General features: G+C 38.0%; 1 protein-coding gene across 4 annotated transcripts in view; it reads right to left on the bottom strand.

Annotated features, from left to right (window-relative positions):
- The window catches only part of LOC134349599 (tau-tubulin kinase 2-like), a 350,526-nt gene that overhangs the window by 118,223 nt on the left and 211,812 nt on the right, over positions 1 to 20,491 (bottom strand). For all 4 annotated transcript variants that reach the window (XM_063054164.1, XM_063054174.1, XM_063054168.1 and 1 more), the window contains one exon: positions 16,089 to 16,320. In XM_063054164.1, the coding sequence (XP_062910234.1) occupies positions 16,089 to 16,320 (232 nt within the window). The remainder of the gene's footprint in view (positions 1 to 16,088; positions 16,321 to 20,491) is intronic.

The following is a 20,491-nucleotide window of genomic DNA, read 5'->3' as shown; positions in this document are numbered from 1 at the left end:
TGCTGAGAAAGCTTTTGATAGAGTAGAATGGCCTTATTTATCTAAGGTGCTTGAAATGTTTAACTTTAGCTCGAAATTTATATCCTGGATTAAACTGTTATATCATTCTCCTGTGGCCTCGGTCCGTACTAACTCTTTAAGTTCACCTTTTTTCCCTCTTTTTTGAGGTACTCGACAAAGTTGTCCTCTTAGTCCTTTATTATTTGATATTGCATTAGAACCTCTTGCAATTGCCATTCGAGAATCTCCAAATATTACTGGGATAACTCGGGGCTTAAAGTCCCATAAAATATCACTCTATGCTGATGACTTACTTTTATATATTTCTAATCCCCAAAAATCCATCCCGGCTGTTTTAGAGTTATTAGCACAATTTGGTCTTTTTTCAGGTTATAAATTAAATCTTAGTAAGAGTGAACTTTTCCCGATTAATAAACAACTTCTCTTATATCATAACTTACTGTTTAAATTGATTAATAATTATTTTTCATATCTTGGGATTAAAATTACTTGTAAACACAAAGATTTATTTAAGATTAACTTTTTACCCTTAGTTGACCATATTATTCAACTTTCATCTAAATGGTTTCCTTTATATTTAACTTTGATTGGTCGTATTAATGCAGTTAAGATTTTTTTTGCCAAAATTTTTATATATATTTCAGGCATTACCAATCTTTGTTCCAAAATCTTTTTTTTGACAAAGTCGACTCTACAATTTCTTCATTTATTTGGCAAAATAAAAACCCGAGACTGGGTAAAATACATTTACAGAAAGCTAAGAGAGATGGAGGCTTAGCATTACCTAACTTTAGATTTTATTATTGGGCAATTAATATTCGACATATGAAATTCTGGTTACTTGACCAGGATATACTATCCATTCCTAAATGGGTAGCATTGGAATTACAATCTGTTCAGGGTTATACACTTGGCTCTATTTTAGGTTCCTCTCTTCCTTTTGATTTGAAACGCCTTAAACAGGTATCTAACCCGATAGTTAAATATACCTTACGTATTTGGTTTCAATTCAGAAAATTTTTTGATCTTAATCAATTTGGGTTAGCGATTCCTATTTTAGGTAACATATTTTTTCCTCCCTCTTTTACGGATCGTGCTTTTCAAATTTGGAAGACTAAGGGTATTTCACGGTTTTTGGATTTATTTTTAGATGGTTCCCTTATGTCTTTTGAACAATTATCTAATAAATATAACTTATCAAGAATACATTTTTTTAGATATCTACAAGTTAGAAATTTCCTAAGTACTATACCTTCTTCCTTTCCAATGCTTCCTCCTACATACATTTTAGATACTATAATTAACCTTAATCCATGTCAGAAAGGTGCATCGGCTATGATTTATAATATTATTATGAAACTTAGGAAAGCTCCATTTGATAAGATTAGGGTAGATTGGGAACAGGAATTGGGGTTTATCATTTCCGTGGATGACTGGGGGCAGATTTTACAATTAGTCAATACTTCCTCTATCTGTGCTAAACATTCCCTAATTCAATTTAAAGTTGTTCATAGAGCACATATGTCCAAAGATAAATTAGCGCGCTTTTATTCTCATATTAATCCTTTTTGTGATAGATGTCCGGGGCAGCTAGCCTCTTTAACTCATATGTTTTGGTCTTGCCCTACTCTGGAAACATTTTGGAGAGACATTTTTAATATTATCTCCAAGGTATTGAATATAGATATCTCTCCTCACCCTATTACTGCTATCTTTGGACTACCTAAAATTTCCAGTAACCTTTCCCCTTCAGCCCATAGATTGATTGCATTTCTTACTTTAATGGCGAAAAGATGTATCTTACAACATTGGAAAGAGCTCAATGCTCCATATACCTTTTTTTGGTTTTCTCAGGCGATATTATGCTTGAATTTGGATAAAATTAGAAGCAATCTCTATGACTCCTCATTTAAATTTGAACAGACCTGGAGATCTTTTATTCAATATTTTCATTTAATGTAATATATACCCTTCTTGCTTTTTTTTTATCCACTGATGTCTACTATAAGCCTACTGACTCTCACAGCTATCTGGACTATTCCTCTTCTCACCCTGTCTCTTGCAAAAATGCCATCCCCTTCTCGCAATTCCTCCGTCTCCGCCGCATTTGCTCTCAGGATGAGGCTTTTCATTCTAGGACGAGGGAGATGTCTTCATTTTTTAAAGAAAGGGGCTTCCCTTCCTCCACTATCAACTCTGCTCTTAAACGCATCTCCCCCATTTCACGTACATCTGCTCTCACTCCATCCTCCCACCACCCCACTAGGAATAGGGTTCCCCTGGTCCTCACCTACCACCCCACCAGCCTCCGGGTCCAACATATTATTCTCCATAACTTCCGCCACCTCCAACGGGATCCCACCACTAAGCACATCTTTCCCTCCCCGCCTCTCTCTGCATTCCGCAGGGATCGCTCCCTACACAACTCCCTTGTCCATTCGTCCCCCCCATCCCTCCCCACTGATCTCCCTCCTGGCACTTATCCGTGTAAGCGGAACAAGTGCTACACATGCCCTTACACTTCCTCCCTTACCACCATTCAGGGCCCCAAACAGTCCTTCCAGGTGAGGCATCACTTCACCTGTGAGTCGACAGGGGTGATATACTGCGTCCGGTGCTCCCGATGTGGCCTTTTATATATTGGTGAGACCCGACGCAGACTGGGAGACCGCTTTGCTGAACATCTACGCTCTGTCCGCCAGAGAAAGCAGGATCTCCCAGTGGCCACACATTTTAATTCCACATCCCATTCCCATTCTGACATGTCTATCCACGGCCTCCTCTACTGTAAGGATGAAGCCACACTCAGGTTGGAGGAACAACACCTTATATGCCGTCTGGGTAGCCTCCAACCTGTTAGCATGAACATTGACTTCTCTAACTTCCGCTAGGCCCCACCTCCCCCTCGTACCCCAGCTGTTACTCATTTTTATGCACACATTCTTTCTCTCACTCTCCTTTTTCTCCCTCTGTCCCTCTGAATATACCTCTTGCCCATCCTCTGGGTCACCCCCCCCCCTTGTCTTTCTTCCCGGACCTCCTGTCCCATGATCCTCTCGTATCCCCTTTTGCCTATCACCTGTCCAGCTCTCGGCTCTATCTCTCCCCCTCCTGTCTTCTCCTATCATTTTGCATCTCCCCCTCCAGCTTTCAAATCCCTTACTCACTCTTCCTTCAGTTAGTCCTGACGAAGGGTCTTGGCCTGAAACGTCGACTGCGCCTCTTCCTATAGATGCTGCCTGGCCTGCTGCGTTCACCAGCAACTTTGATATGTGTTGCTTGCTTTTTTTTTACTGTTTTTAATGGAGGTCGGAATTGAGGACGTGATTTTAAGTTTTTTAACTCTATTTGGTTTCAAGTTGGCCCATTGCTTTGCTTTGCTTTTAGTTAGTTGCACGGTGGGTTTTTTTTGGGGGTTTTTTTTTTTCCTTTTCTCTATTGATATATATATATATATAAAAATTGGTATACTATTATGTTACCTTGGTACGTTATGTTTAAATTACATTGTTTGTAGTATTTTTTTGTATTAATATCTTCTGTAATTTTATTATATTCTAACAGTGTATTAGTGCCTATATGGCTTACCTTTTTGTATACTTATTCAATAAAAAGATTTAAAAAGAAAGGTGTAAAGTTTTCTGGTTATCCTTTTATTGGAAAGTCATTTGATACACTTTTGTATTTAGTTAATTAAGGGCCAATTTGTTTCCGAGTATTGCAGGTCAGAGTTTTAAGGTAACGGCTCAGTTAACTTGCTCATACAAGGGTAACATGGTAAGGTGATACAAGTCTGCCTAGAATATACTTATCTTTTACATTGTAAGGTGATATTCAATACACCCAAATGTCATAGTTTATCAAGAATGAAGCTGAAAAACAGCAGTTTGTTCTGAATAACTTTAGTTGTACATGTTCATTTCGGGTTATGTCTCCTGTAGACTTGTTTACGTTCCTGGGCTCCAGATAAGATGTCACTGGCGCCATCGCTAAGCGACGGTCTATTAAAGCAACAGTCTCTCGCAAGACAGCCGTTGGGGTCTTGATTATGTGTTATATTATATTTGAGATGGAATGGTTTTAATTATATAGGTTAACAGGTTTGACCAGGTTTTTTTTTCTTGTCTCTTTGATATGATCGTCTGTGAGAACCGCTTTGCCTTTCTAATTTGTTGGTGTTGGGGGTGGGGGGGCGGTTATTGTTCAGTGTCTGACATTGCTAAGTGACACTCACAGATGTTACAAAGCAAAGGGTTATATGCAAGGGGTGATGGGAGGAGGGTGGGAAGGGGGTAACTCAGGGCTCCACCACCAACTTACAACAATAGATCCAGGGGAAGATGAGCAACACAGATAAATCAGAAAATCTTACTATTGTATCATTTAATATTAGAGGATTAAACTCTCCCTACAAGCGTTCAAAGGTTTTAGATTTCTTACGCCGAAAGAAAATAGATATCGCGCTGTTACAGGAAACACATCTTAAACCTAATGACATCCCTTGGGTTCAAAACCGCTTTTATAAATCCGTTGTGTCATCAGCTGATGGTACTCGTATGAAAAGTTATGATATTAATGAGATATAGTATTAATGTATCAATTCAAAGGACTGGTGCTGACAATAAAGGACGTCTAGCTTTTTGCTGTACATCCATTCAGGGTAAAAAAAAAGTTGCATTCATTAGCCTATATGCCCCGACTATATTCGAGGTTGAATTTTTTCCCTCAGTTACCTCACAATTACTGAAGTTAAGTGACTATCAACTTTATGTTGGTTCGGACATGAATGCTTTGATAAACATTAACCTCGATAAATCTTCCTCAACTATATCAAGCTCTCAAGAATCTGCTTCCAAAGCACTTAACCTTTTTCTAACGGATTTAAATTTACCTGATGTGTGGAGGGTGCATAATCCATCTGCTAAAGACTATACGTTCTTCTCCACAAGACATAAAACTTCCTCTCGGACAGATTACATTCTTATATCCTCTGGTCTGCTGCCTTTGGTACACTCAATAGAATTTTTGTCCAGACATCTATCTGATCATAACCCAGTCATATCTACTTTTAATTATGACAAAATTAAAAATAAGGCTACTAGGTGGAGGTTTAACTCCACCCTTCTAAAAAATGACAAATTTCTAACACAACCGAGAACAAAACTGATGGAATTTATAAATTTAAATAGTGTCTCGGATGTGACAGTGATCTGGGCCTCCATCAAGGGTTTCTTACGATATAACGCCATATGGTTCAGTTCCTACCTACATAAAAGCCGGCTTCAAAAGATTTCCACCCTAGAACAATGTAAAGTTTTGGAGAATAATCTCAAAAGGAGATACACCATAACAAAAGAAAATCAGCTCAAAACAAAGCAAGCAGAATTAAATGATTTATTAAGAAACAGGGCAGAATATATGATCCATGTAACCAATCATAAGTATTATGCAGAAGGCAGCAGACCGAGCCATCTTTTGGCACTAACACTCAAACAACAGGAAGCTAAAAGGTCTATACCAGCGATTAGATGTGCTAAACATGGAGTAGTACCTTCAACAGAAGAAACAAACGAGACATTCAAGAACTACTTTAAAGAGCTGTACACAAGTGGCTCAGTTCCTTCTGAAAATGACTTTACAGTTTTTTTAAAAAGTGGATTAGACCTCCCTACGTTGTCATTAGAGGACACCAAAACTCTAGACTCTCCTATTACACTGGATGAGCTACTTAAAGCAGTCAAAGCTACAAATAAGGGCCGTACGCCAGGTATAAATGGCATACCTGTGAAACTACCTAGCACTTTGGGACATTCTTGGACCAGCATGGTTAGAAACATTAAATTATGCTTTTGGAAATGGTGCTTTCCATAGAGATCTAAACACAGCCCTGATCACAGTTATACCTAAGCCCGGTAAGGACCCCTTAGAGTGTGCCACTTACCGTTCAATCTCCTTGATAAATGCCAACCTCAGGATATTTTCCAAAGTCTTAGCCAGTAGACATGAGACAGTAGTTGGGAAAATAATTAGCCCAGATCAAACGGGCTTTATCAGGGAACGTCTTGCACCTGATAATATTCGCCGCCTCTTACACATACTGAGTGCAACACATAAAATCCCACCTGCCTATGGCCTGCTATTTCTGGATGCTGAAAGAGCATTCAATCATCTTGAATGGCCATATTTTTGGAGAGTTCTAAAAGAATTTAAGTTTGGCGATAAATTTATCAATATGATTCAAACACTGTATGCTAATCTTTCAGCCCAGGTATGTGTGGGAGGAGGTTTCTCAGAGTGATTTGACATAGGACGGGGCACATAACAAGGGGACCCTTTGCCTCCTTTATTTTTTACTATATCAGTTGCACACTTAATTAGAAAGTCTCCTCAGATCTCCCCTATTACAATAGATACAACATCACATTCGATATCACTTTACGCAGACAACATGCTAGTTTATATGGCAAATGTTTTAAAAACAGTGGAGCAATTTGTATTTCTTTCAGGATACAAAGTTAATTTGTCAGAATCAGCACTAATACTATCCTTAGCTTTCAAGAACTGGTATCTTGATATAATATTGATAAACACTCTCTTTTCTTCTACTTTATCGTAAGATCAGCTTGTGAACCCACACACATATATATATGACAAATTAAACTCCCAGAAATATATCCCCACATCAGGAATGAAAGCCTGGGATAGATACGTATCTGAATTGGGACAAGACTTAGACTGGCATGCAATTTGGGATAATGCGGCCGGTGCTTTGAAAAACCCAAATCATCTGTATATACACTTGAAATTTTGTCAGAGAGCATATTTAACACTGAGAATTAGACATCAAATGGGACTGGTTCCTGACCCATATTGCTCATTTTGCCCCCACGGAACCATTGGCTCTTTTATACATGTTGTATGGGAATGTCCAGGGGTTTTTGATTTGAAGGGGAAGGTTATCAGTACTCTTACAGAACTAATGGGGGTACAATTACCAATGGACCCCACTGTACATCTTCTAAATGATGCCTCCCACCTTTCCCTTACGGAAAAAACACGCAAAGTCTGGCTAGCAGGCCTGACTGCAGCTAAGACGACTGTAGTTCAGCGTTGGAAACCTCCCCATGGTATTTCAAATACTCACTGGCTTCGAGCTTTTTGGACATTTCTTACCTGGAACTATCATCAGCAAGAGTAAATGATGCACAACCAAACACAATCTTAATGCGGACAAATTTGATATCTAACTTAAAAGATCTTCTGTTAAAATAGGAATGCTCTGTCTGTGTATGTATTACTATTCAGTTGGTTGGGGGGGACGGGGAAAGAGGACGGGGGAAGAGGACGAGGGGTGGAGGGGGGATGGTGATGAAAGTTGGGGGGGCTGGGTTAAATAGTCAAAATGTAATTGGCAACTGGTTGTATTGAACGTAATTTGCTGGTGTTGCAATAAAAAAAATCAGTGATTAAAAAAAAATTAGTATCGAGAATAGCCTAAATGGAGAGAAAATACAAAAAAAATTAGATGCAAATTGACTTGGTAGTCCTTGTGCAGGATTCCCTAAAGGTGTCCAGGTTGAGCCTGTGGTGAGGAAGGCAAACACAGTGTTAGCATTCATTTCAAGAGGACTAGAATATAAAAGCAAGGATGTAATGTTGAAACTTTATAAAGCACTGGTGAGGCCTCATTTAGGAGTATTGTTTGGGCCCCTCATCTTAGAACGGATGTGCTGAAACTGGAGGGGGTGCAAAGGAGGTTCATGAAAATGATTCCAGGATTGAAAGGTGAAAGGCCATGATACATAGATGTGGAGAGGATGTTTCCTCTGGTGAGAGTCTAAGACCAGAGGACATGGCCTCAGAATACAGGTTTGTCTTTTTAGAATAGAGATAAGGAGGAATTTCTTTAGCCAGAGGGTGGTGAATCTGTAGAATTCTTTGCCACAGACAGCTATGGAAGCCAAGTCTTTATGCATATTTAAGACAATTGAACCAGAGGGGTTAATCACTCAACTTCACTTGCCACATCACTAAACTGCTCCCACAAACTATGAACTCACTTTCAGGGCCTCTTCATAACATGTTCTCAATATTTATTGCTTATTTATTTATTTATTTTCTTTCTGTTTGTATTTGCAGTTTGTAGTCTTTTTCTTTCTTTTTAAATCTTTTTATTGAATAAGTATACAAAAAGGTAAGCCATATAGGCACTAATACACTGTTAGAATATAATAAAATTACAGGAGATATTAATACAGAAAAAAAGTGATACAAACAATGTAATTTAAACATAACATACTAAGGTAACATAATAGTATACTAATTTTTATATATATAGATATAGATATAGATATATATAGATATAGATATAGATATATATAGATATATATAGATATAGATATATATATATAGATATATATATATCAATAGAGAAAAGGAAAAAAAAACCCCAAAAAAAACCCACCGTGCAACTAACTAAAAGCAAAGCAAAGCAATGGGCTAACTTGGAACCAAGTAGAGTTAAAGAACTTAAAATCATGTCCTCAAACCCGACCTCCATTAAAAACAGTAAAAAAAACAAGAAGGGTATATAAATATGGAGCAAAAAAGAGAAAAAAAATTTACATTAAATGAAAATATTGAATAAAAGATCTCCAGGTATGTTCAAATTTAAGTGAGGAATCATAAAGATTACTTCTAATTTTCTCCAAATTCAAGCATAATATCGTCTGAGAGAACCAAAAAAAAGGTGGTTGGAGCATTAAGCTCTTTCCAATGATGTGAGATACATCTTTTCGCCGTTAAAGTAAGAAATACAATTATTCTACGGGCTGAAGGAGAAAGATTACTGGAAATTTTAGGTAGTCCAAAGATAGCAGTAATAGGGTGCGGAGAGCTATCTATATTCAATACCTTTGAGATAATATTAAAAATGCCTCTCCAAAAAGTTTCCAGAGTAGGACAAGACCAAAACATATGGGTTAAAGAGGCTATCTGCCCCGGATATCTATCACAAAAAGGATTAATATGAGAATAAAAGCGAGCTAATTTATCTTTGGACATATGTGCTCTATGAACAACTTTAAATTGAATTAGGGAATGTTTAGCACAGATAGAGGAAGTATTGACTAATTGTAAAATCTGCCCCCAGTCATCCACGGAAATGATAGAACCTAATTCCTGTTCCCAACCTACCCTAATCTTATCAAATGGAACTTTCCTAAGTTTCATAATAATATTATAAATCATAGCCGATGCACCTTTCTGACATGGGTTAAGGTTAACTATAGTATCTAAAATGTATGTAGGAGGAAGTATTGGAAAGGAAGAAAGTATAGTACTTAGGAAATTTCTAACTTGCAGATATCTAAAAAAAATGTATTCTTGATAAATTATATTTATTAGATAATTGTTCAAAAGACATAAGGGAACCATCTAAAAATAAATCCAAAAACCGTGAAATACCCTTAGTCTTCCAAATTTGAAAAGCACGATCCGTAAAAGAGGGAGGAAAAAATATGTTACCTAAAATAGGAATCGCTAGCCCAAATTGGTTAAGATCAAAAAATTTTCTGAATTGAAACCAAATACGTAAGGTATATTTAACTATCGGGTTAGATACCTGTTTGAGGCGTTTCAAATCAAAAGGAAGAGAGGAACCTAAAATAGAGCCAAGTGTATAGCCCTGAACAGATTGTAATTCCAATGCTACCCATTTGGGAATGGATAGCATATCCTGGTCAAGTAACCAAAATTTCATATGTCGAATATTAATTGCCCAATGATAGAATCTAAAGTTAGGTAATGCTAAACCTCCATCTCTCTTAGCTTTCTGTAAATGTATTTTACCCAGTCTCAGGTTTTTATTTTGCCAAATAAATGAAGAAATTTTTGAGTCAACTTTATCAAAAAAAGATTTTGGAACAAAAATCGGTAATGCCTGCAATATATATAAAAATTTTGGCAGAAAAAACATCTTAACTGCATTAATACGACCAATCAAAGTTAAATATAAAGGAAACCATTTAGATGAAAGTTGAATAATATGGTCAACTAAGGGTAAAAAGTTAATCTTAAATAAATCTTTGTGTTTACAAGTAATTTTAATCCCAAGATATGAAAAATAATTATTAATCAATTTAAACAGTAAGTTATGATATAAGAGAAGTTGTTTATTAATCGGGAAAAGTTCACTCTTACTAAGATTTAATTTAGAACCTGAAAAAAGACCAAATTGTGCTAATAACTCTAAAACAGCAGGGATGGATTTCTGAGGATTAGAAATATATAAAAGTAAGTCATCAGCATAGAGTGATATTTTATGGGACTTTAAGCCCCGAGTTATCCCAGTAATATTTGGAGATTCTCGAATGGCAATTGCAAGAGGTTCTAATGCAATATCAAATAATAAAGGACTAAGAGGACAACCTTGTTGAGTACCTCGAAAAGGAGGGAAAAAAGGTGAGCTTAAAGAGTTAGTACGGACCGAGGCCACAGGAGAATGATATAACAGTTTGATCCAGGATATAAACGTCGAGCTAAAATTAAACATTTCAAGCACCTTAAATAAGTAAGGCCATTCTACTCTAGATGCTGAGAAAGCTTTTGATAAAGAGATAACACACTCAGGAACATTTTGTGAGGGGGTATAACAATATTTAACAGTGTGCGAATGTTATAAAAAGAGTAACTTTAATAAAACCCATTTGGTCTTCCGAAATAATAAAAGCAAGTAATTTTTCTAATCTGTTTGCTAATAACTTAGAAAAAATTTTAGAATCAACATTTAATAAAGATATTGGTCTATAAGATGCACATTGAGCAGGATCTTTATCCTTCTTTAATATTAGAGAGATTGACGCTCTATTGAAAGATTTGGGAAGTTTACCAGGTTTTAATGAAGCCTCGAAAACCCTACAGAACCAAGGGATTAATGAAGGTGCAAAACATTTATAAAATTCAGCGGTAAACCCATCAGGGCCAGGAGCTTTCCCCAGGTTCATAGAGGAAATAACATTCTTAATCTCATCAGTGGTAATGGGAGTATCTAGCATAGAAGACATATCCTGTGAAATCTCAGGGAAGTCTAGGTTATCTAAAAAATCATTCATATATTTAGAGTCTCGAGGAGACTCTGATTGATATAAGGAAGAATAAAAATCAAAGAAGGTTTGATTAATCCCCGCATGATCAAGTATCAGTCGATCATTTTGATTATAAATCTGATTAATTTGAGATTTAGCATAATTAGACTTCAATTGGTTAGCCAACAGTTTGCTAATTTTGTCACTGTGTACATAAAATTCACTTCTTGTTTTCTTTAATTGGTTTACAATCGAGGACGAAAGTAATAAACTGTGTTCCATTTGAAGTTCAGTTCTTTATTTATATAACTCCTCAGAGGGAGCTGTAACATATTTCTTATCAATTTCCTTAATCTTGCCCACAATTACCAACTCCTCCTGCTTCAGCTTCTTCCTCAAAGCAGCAGAATACGAGATAATCTGACCACGAATATAAGCTTTAAAAGTATCCCAAAGAATGTTCACAGAAATATCCTCTGTGTAGTTGATTGTAAAGAAAAGATCAATCTGTTCATTCATAAATTTAACAAAGTCCGAATCCTGAAGCAACATCGAATTAAAACGCCATTGTCTATTATTTTGTGTATTGGCCTGAATTTTAATAGAAAGCTTAAGTGGAGCATGATCCGAAATGGTTATAGAGTCATAATCACATTTAATCACTGAAGAAATAAGACGAGAGTCAATAAAGAAATAATCAATTCTTGAATAGGAATGGTGAACATGTGAAAAAAAAGAAAAATCTTTTTCCTGAGGATGCATAAAACGCCAAATGTCCGTCGACCCAGAATCAGAGAGGAATGAATTAATCAAAGTTGCAGATTTATTAGGTAAGGTCAGTAGAGGAGCCGAACGGTCCAAAGCTGGAGATAAATAGGTATTAAGATCTCCGCCCCAGATCAATGAAAACTCATTCAAATTCGGAAACTGATTGAGTAATGATTTATAAAATTCCAGATAGTCCATATTGAGAGCATAAACATTAACCAAAACTACCTTTTTATTAAATAGTAGACCACTAACCAGTAGAAATCTATCATTCGGATCAGAGGTAATATCATGTTGTATAAAAGTAACTGAGGAGTCTATAAAAATAGAGACGCCTCGAATCTTAGCGTTAGAGTCCGAATGAAACTGTTTTCCCTTCCAGAATTTAAAAAAACGTAGTCTGTCCCCCCTCCGCACATGGGTCTCTTGTAAAAATAGAATTTGTGCTTTAAGTCTCCGGAACTTTTTTCCTTTTAACAGGATGGTTAAGACCACTAGTATTCCAGGAGACAAAATTAATAATAGACTCCATAAACCCTAAAGTCAACCCGCAAAAAGGAGGATTGACGATAGGCTCGACCCACAAACCCAGAAAGGGAACAGAACAAATAAGAGATACCGGGAAGGAGAACGCAACCAATACTTCAATAGTGTACATAGCCCAAGAAGAAAGAAACTAAAACGTGAAGCCCCACCCACCACCCCATGACCCCAAGGCTAAATCTAAAACAGACCAGCCAGAAAGAAGTAAGCACTAAAACTACCCCCATGACTTCCGATAGACGCTCCCTAAAAAAAAGTGTAAATATAAAAAAGATCAGCTAGTTATAAAACAGTAATAAAAAAAGTAAATCAATTAAAACAAACACTTAACATAACAAAGAAAAAGCCAGAAAATATAAAAAAACCGCAACAAACCCCAGACCCTATGAATAAACAAAAAAAGAAATGAAAATATTAACAGAAACTAGCTATGAAAACCTACAAAAAAAGTAGATTTAAAAACTACAAAATTTAAGGCCTCAAAGGAAATAGGTAGAATGATGTTGAGGGAATAACCACCCAGAATCCCCTGGGAAAAAGAAAGGAATGACGCAGATAGAAAGGAAGTTTAGCAGCCATATTAATTAATCAAAAATAAACTTTTCTGCCCATATAAGGCAAAAAAAAAATTAAGGCCGACAGATTCACAACCTCCGATCAAACAGAGATAGTTAAAAATTACGATTAAGATGTTGAAGGTGAAAATTGACCCAGATAACTCTGGGCATCCAATGGAGATTCAAAAAAACGGAGGGCTCCATCCAACGTACGAATCCTTAGACGTGCTGGGTAAAGCAGCGCTGGTTTTAAAACCATCTTGTAGAGTTCCGACATCACAGATCTGTAACGAACCCGTTGATCCCGAATTGGTTTACTGAAATCCTCCACGAATCAGAAATTAAGATCCGAAAAATCAATGTAACCTTTAGATCGAACGAATCGAAACAGTTTCTCCTTGTCTTGAAAGTAATGAAAATGTAAGATGACATGTCGAGGTTTATCTGACTTAGACGAGTATGATGGAACTCTGTGAGCCCGATCCAATAACGGTGGTTGGTCAGGAAATACAGTAGGAAATGCATCTTTTAAAAGTTGAGAAAAAAAACTTCATAGGGTTGTCAGGTTCCACAGTTTCACGCACGCCAATCATTCGAAGATTCTGCTGTCGCATTCTGGATTCTAAGTCTGAGTTTTTAAAGGTCAGAAGCTCAAGTTTTTTCTTCATTATAGTAATTGTTTCTTCAATTTTCCCCACCTTGAGTTCATTTTGTTGCGTGGATTTTTGAAGATTAGATATAGCCGACTGATGTTCCGTAATAGATAATTGTATTTTATCGATTAAATCGGCAATTTTCTGGAAATTAATTGAAATTTCCGAACGAATCAGTTCCGTAATAGAGGTTGAAATTTCCCTTTGAATTAAATCCGATATAGCTTTCAAAGTCACCGGTGGTTCAGTCGGAGGGAAATCGGTACCTTTTGGTCTAACCGGAGGTTTGCCGTCTTTCCCATTTTTTCCATTTTTAGACATAGCAGACCTTAAACGCATCCAATTATCGAAGAGCCCAATTTGTTTCAAAGTATTGTAAAAGTCGATGCCTTAATGGTTAGTTAAAATATGGCTGATCATAAAAAAAAAACTCAGAGGTAATGGAGCAAGTCAAGAACGCGACTTCACTCCATGAGCGCTACCGGAAGTCCCCCAGTTTGTAGTCTTTTGCACACTGGTTACCCGCCTTGTTGATGCAGTCTTACATTGATTTTATTATAGTTATTGGATATATTGAGGATGCCTACCAGAAAATGAATCGCAGGGTTGTATATATATATATATATATATATATGTACTTTGATAATAAATTTACTTTGAACACTCTTGTGTCGTGTTCTTTTGCTGGTAAATGAACAAAATCAGCAGACACCTAGTGCAGAAAATGGACTGACTTCACAGAATGCCGTTGACAATAGCATCCTCCAAATCTTAAAGATGATTGTCAATGCCTTCAAATTCTTCATAGTTCCTAAGTTGTTGAAGTAGTGAAGACATTTCATTTTCAATCCCAGCCATTTCTGGGATTTTTAAGCCTGAATGCTTGAAGCCGCAATGAGCAAAACAGTTCCAAATTGTCTTACTACTTATTTCTCACCAACTATCAGTGACAAAAATCACTGCTTCTTAAACACAAACACAAGCAACTGACACTATTTAAAAACAGTTTGCTTGCAAATGCCACGCAAGTGCATGCAATTGATGCTATTTAGAACCTGTTCGGCAACAGTGTCCTATTCCAATTATGCTGCATAGTGTCCCAAATAAGCAAAAGGAATCTCAGCTATTTTCTCAATTAGGTTTTGTTCTTTAAGAGTTGTCCCAAATAAGCAGCTGCCCCGATTAACCAATGGACAAATTAAGTGGAATCCACTATATATGTGACAAATATGTATTTAATAATAAATTAACTTTGAACTTGTTCACCGATTAAAGTGACAAGGGAGATTGAAGTGCCAGCTGTCTGCTTTTTAAAAAAAAACGCTGGTGAGATTGCTCTGCTATGAAGAGGGAAAAATTTGCCCAGGTTTTCTGCGTTTGGATGTGGACTTGGACTGCGGACCCCCCCCCACCCCCAGTCTTATGGTTTTGTTGTATTCTGTTTTTCACCCTATGTTTCTCATTTTTTTGTGTGGGGGGGGATTTGGGGGTCGATGTGCCTGTTCTATTTTTGCTCTTTTTTTGTGCTGGGAGATGGATTTGGGGGTCATGATTGTGCTGCTGTTCATTTCTTTCTTGGTATCATGGCTACCTGAAGAAGAAATTTCAGAATTGTACACTTAGATACTAAATGAACCTTTGAACTTATACTGGCAGTTTCGTCCATACTCTCACTACCTTCTGAGTGAAGCTCCCCCTCATGTTCCCTTTAAACTTTTCACCTTTCATCCTTAGCCCTTGACCTCTAGTTTGAGTCTCACCCAACCTCAGTGGAAAAAGCCTGCTTGCATTTACCCTATCTATACCCCTCAAATTTATATACCTCTACTGAATCTCTCCTCATTTTCCTGCACTCTAAGATATAAAGTCCTAATCTATTTCCTCAAGTCCTGGGAACATCCCTGTAATGTCAAATCACTGATTTTCTTTTTCTTCCCAGTTTCAGCATATTAATCCCTGTAAACTCATTTAATATTTCTTGAATGTTCTCAGAGCAGATGGCCATTTAGCCCATTAAGTCTATACAAAGCATTCCTGTCTGTTTCATTCTCCCATTTATCTTCCTGGAACCCCTTCCCTCATGAGAGATGTGAGCCTTTTTCATATAAAAACATTAGCTTGCATACCTGAGGCAACCAAAGTGTGAAGTTCCAAATCAAGTAGGTCCAAAATTATGAATGTCAGTAATTTCTTATTCACTATTTTGTAGAATCTATATTGAAGATCTTTTTCATGCTTGCCTTGGAAGAGCCAACTTACATTAACATGAAATATCTACGATGTCAGAATTGCTACAAATGGAGTAGACTCATGGATAAAAGGAGAGAGTCCTAACAACAACTCAATAAGGTAAGGATATTGTTAGAGATGGTAAGCAGAAAGCCAATTTGAACATGACATGATGGCTTTGCTTCATCGTTGAAAGTCTGCTGCCCTTCTTTCATCCACCAAATCTAATTTACCTTATAGCCAGAGGTCTTCATTTTGTTCCTGTTGATGTCCATTTCTTCCCAAACATCCTTCTCTCCAACATAGGGAGTATGTGGGTTTTGAGATCCTTGAGACTCTGCCATCCTTTCAGGGCAAATTATGCCTGGGATAGCATTCTCCCCATCACTGAGCTGCTCATCTTGCAATACCTCATCAGTGTTTTCTTTCATCAGATCTCCTGGCACCAGTGAAGCATTAGCAATTCTGTCAAAATGCAAGCATAAAGACATCTCATATAGTCTACTTTTCATGGTGAGGAATTAAAGATAGAAATTTCTGTAACTTATTAAAAAGTATTTCTTTTGATAGCAGTTTTATCAATTAAAGCAGGGGTTCCCAACCTGGGGTTCATAGACCCCTCAGTTAATGGTAGGGGTCCATGGCATCAAAAAGTTGGGAACCCCCGGATTAAAGAGAAATGGGTTAGATACTTTTGTAACCTGGAAAGCATTGCTTATACAAAAGCTGGGAGCAGCTTCCATTGTTATCTACAAAAGCCAAACAGTTAAAGTTGAAAAAAAATTAAAGGCAAGTAGGATGAGCAAGAGAATGGGACTAATTTACTACCATGATCTTTCAAAAGCAGGATAAGACAAAATCCTTTATGTCATAAAATTCTTGACCCCTTCAAATATTGGTCTTGTTATTTGCATAATAAATGTTTGCAATTAATGAATGATTCTGCTATTTACATAGGGAGATCCTATAGCACCTACAGTACATGTCAAGTTCTTATATTAAGCAGTTTGCTTTCCAAAAATACATCCTGCCTAATGCTACATTCTTTCAATCATGTGTGGTGATTAATATTGGTCAGTTAACATTTCCTTATTATTTGACAACTATGCATGTCACACACACCAAGAGATTAAGGGTCTTGCCAGTTAACCATATTTCTTAAGGGTGAGGGGAGTAGCAAATTGTTGTGCATGCTGGCATAAATGACACAGGTAGAGAAAAGGGATGAGATTTGCAGAGTAAATATCAGAAATGGGAAGAAATTAAAAAGCAGGACCTAAAAGGTAGTAATCCCCAGATTACTTCCAGTGCCATGTACTAACAAGGGTAAGAAGAGGAGGCCATGGCAAATGAACGCATGGCTGAAAAACTGGTGTGGGGCAGGGATGCAGATTTTTGGACCATTAGAGGAGATCTGAGAGATTGGTTACACATGACCTGGAAGAGAAAGTGATACCCTGGCAGGCAAATTTGTTATTCAAAGGACTAAAATTGTTAAGACTTTGTTCTGAAGTAAACAAAGTTACTTGTATTTAAAACCATTTTCCATTAGATGGGTTTAAATAGTTCCACCGGTTATGAGTCAAGGGTTATTTGCTAACACTTCCCCAGTTTTAGGAGAGTTACTGGGGAACAATATAGAAAAGGTTATGAGAAGAAGCTGAGCAGATTATGCACTACTCTTTGGCTAAAGAAATTCCTCATCTCTGCTTTAAAAGGACACCCCTCTATTCTGAGGCTGTGTCCTCTGGTCTTAGACTCTCCCACCATAGGAAACATCCTCTCCACATCCACCCTATCAAGGCCCTTCACTATTGAATAGGTTTCAAAGAGGTCACCCCTCATTCTTCTGAATTCCAGTGAATACAGGCCCAAAGCCATCAAATACTCTTCATATAACAACCCATTCAATCTTGGAATCATTTTTTGTGAACCTCCTTTGAACCCTCTCTAGTTTCAGCACATCCTTTCTAAGATAAGGGGCCCAAAACTGCTCACAATATTCCAAGTGAAGTCTTACCAGTGCTTCATAAATTTTCAACATAACATCCTTACATTTATATTCTAGTCCTCATGAAATGAATACTAACATTGCATTTGCTTTCCTCACCACACACACAACCTCCAAATTAACCTTTAGGGAGGTTCTCCCAAGTTCCTTTGCACCTCAGTTTTTAATATTTTCTCTCCATTTAGAAAATAGTCAACCCTTTTATTTCTTCTATCAAAGTGCATGACCATACACTTCCCAACCCTGTATTCCATCTGCCATTTTGTTGCCCATTCTCCTCATCTGTCTAAGTCCTTCTAGTGCTGCTTCATTCCCTCAAAACTACCTGTCCCTCTACCCATCTTCATTTTACAACATAATTAACCTAATTCTTTGGAAATACAGAGTTAAGCTGTCATTACACGTATGACACTGATACAGAGTTAGACTATCAAAAATGTAATATGCTAAATCAAATGAAATCAAGTTCATTGTCATCTGTCTGTATATACAGTATATACAACCAAATGAAACAACATTCCTCCAGACCACAGTGCAACCACAAAACACACATCATACACAGCACAAAATACTGCCACAAATAAATTAATAAAATCGAATTCAAAGTGCATGTGGCGCGTAGCACAGGTAAACAGTAAACAGCGCGATGTCCTACCGGTGAGACCTTCGGTGGTGGCAGGTTTCACAGCCAGAGGGAAGAAGCTGTTCCTCTCCAAATGAATGCTAACATTGCATTTGCCTTTTTCACCACAACCTTCTTCAACCACAGAGAGAAAACATTGTGAGGGAAGTCTCACAGCCTGAGGGAAGCAGCTGTTACCCAGTTCGGACTAGTTTGGCAGTTCTCAACCTGATCCTGTACCTCTTTCCTGGTGGCAGGAAGTCAAAGAGATCATGGGCGGTAGGTGAACTGGAAAGGGTCCAATGTAGCTGGAAGGAGGGATTTTATATGATCAGGAAGGGAGGTGTCACTGTCACTGTCATTGATGCACTAGGTGGTTTGTATATCTTTCTGTATGTGTCTTGCAGATGGTGTCAGTGAGTTTTTTTGTGCGTACTCTCACTTTGCCTTCCTGATAGCATGAGAGCACGGCTCTTACTGACGTTAGAGACGTCCTATCCCTAATCTGAAAGTATTAACCCGATCCCTGAGCAGTGCACGAACCTCTGCATTAAGCCATGGTTTCTCATTTGCCCTGGCAGTGTAGTGCTTAATCATGGTTCAAAGTTCAAAGTAAAAGTTATTATCGGAGTACATACATGTCACCACATACAACTCTATGATCCTTTTTCTTCAGTGCATTTCCTATGTGGCCAGTCCCAATCCCGCCTATTTATCAATGTTGACATGATGATCGTAGGCAGCTGCCTTCCTGAATATGCTCCAGTCCAGTCCTGTAGCTGTTCACACAGTAGGTGGCAACTTCTGGCCAGGTCCTGATCTCCCTGTAAACTGGTTTGACTTGTTTAACCAGTGGTCTGTATGCAGGGATTAGCAAAATGGATGCATGGTCTGAGTACCCAAGGTGACGGCAGAGGCGGCCTTGTAGGCTCCACGAATGTTAGTATAGACCAGGTCTAGGAGGTTCTCTCCTATGGTTGCAAAGTTGACATGCTGGTAGACCTTTGGCAGGACTGTTTTTAAGTTGATACAATTGAAGAAACCATTGGAGTGAGAGGCTTCGAGGTCACAGATGGCACCACAGAGCTTCCGCAGCACTGGCACCGAGGCATTCACGCACAAGTTCTTACTGACATAGGCACACAGACCGCCTCCGCTGGTCTTACCAGAATTCACATCATTTCTGTCCACCTGAAAGCAGATTAGGCCTCATAGCTTGATGGCCAAGTATGGAGTGCTGTCCTGGAGCCACGTTTCCGTCAGGACGAGTGTGCAACAGTCCCTCATCTCCTGTTGGTTCAGATGCAGACACAATAATCCATCTTATTTTCTCACTATCAGATGTTAGTAAGTAGAATCTTCAGGAGCGCAGGCCTGCAGGGACGTGCTTCAACAGTCACTAAAGTACCAGTGGTTCTGTATCCTTTTCCAATGCCCACTTCCCCGAGTAGCCGCAGTAGGCCGTGGCACCGGCCGCTAAGTCCACTCTATGCATCAGGCACTTTTGCCATTCCGCTCACTGGTGAGGTACACTTACTTTAAAGTCTTCTCTTTGATCAGCAGTGGTGAACAGGACAAAATATTTCACTATTGATTGGAGCCTGAGATGCCACTTGACCATATGACCTTGTGACATCATGCACATTCAAAATAGGCAATCTAAATAGTACATTCTGATTTGTGATAAATTGTTAAACCATTATACAATGTATACTTTTTCAATTCCGGAAGAAGATGGTGCCAGCGAACAATGCTACCACAGGCGACACCCTGCAGGTGGTCCACGAAACAGTTACTTTCACATTTTTTTAAAATATGGTTCTAAAGCCAGTGATCCTGTGATCTACAGTTTGATGGCATGTTTTTGGGCCCACTGAGCTATCTGGTGCTTTGCTGTCTCCAAGAAGGTTCTGGGAGGTTAATAGCCTTCAGGTCAAAAAGCTGAGAGACAGGGTGCAAGCCCAGGATCGACCCACCTCTTACCGATCTTACTGATTGAAGCA

This window comes from Mobula hypostoma, chromosome 1, assembly GCF_963921235.1.
Source record: "Mobula hypostoma chromosome 1, sMobHyp1.1, whole genome shotgun sequence".
Classification (NCBI taxonomy): Eukaryota; Metazoa; Chordata; class Chondrichthyes; order Myliobatiformes; family Myliobatidae; genus Mobula; species Mobula hypostoma.
The sequence above is the reverse complement of the archived record's forward strand: the minus strand, read 5'-3'. Positions and strand labels throughout refer to the sequence as shown.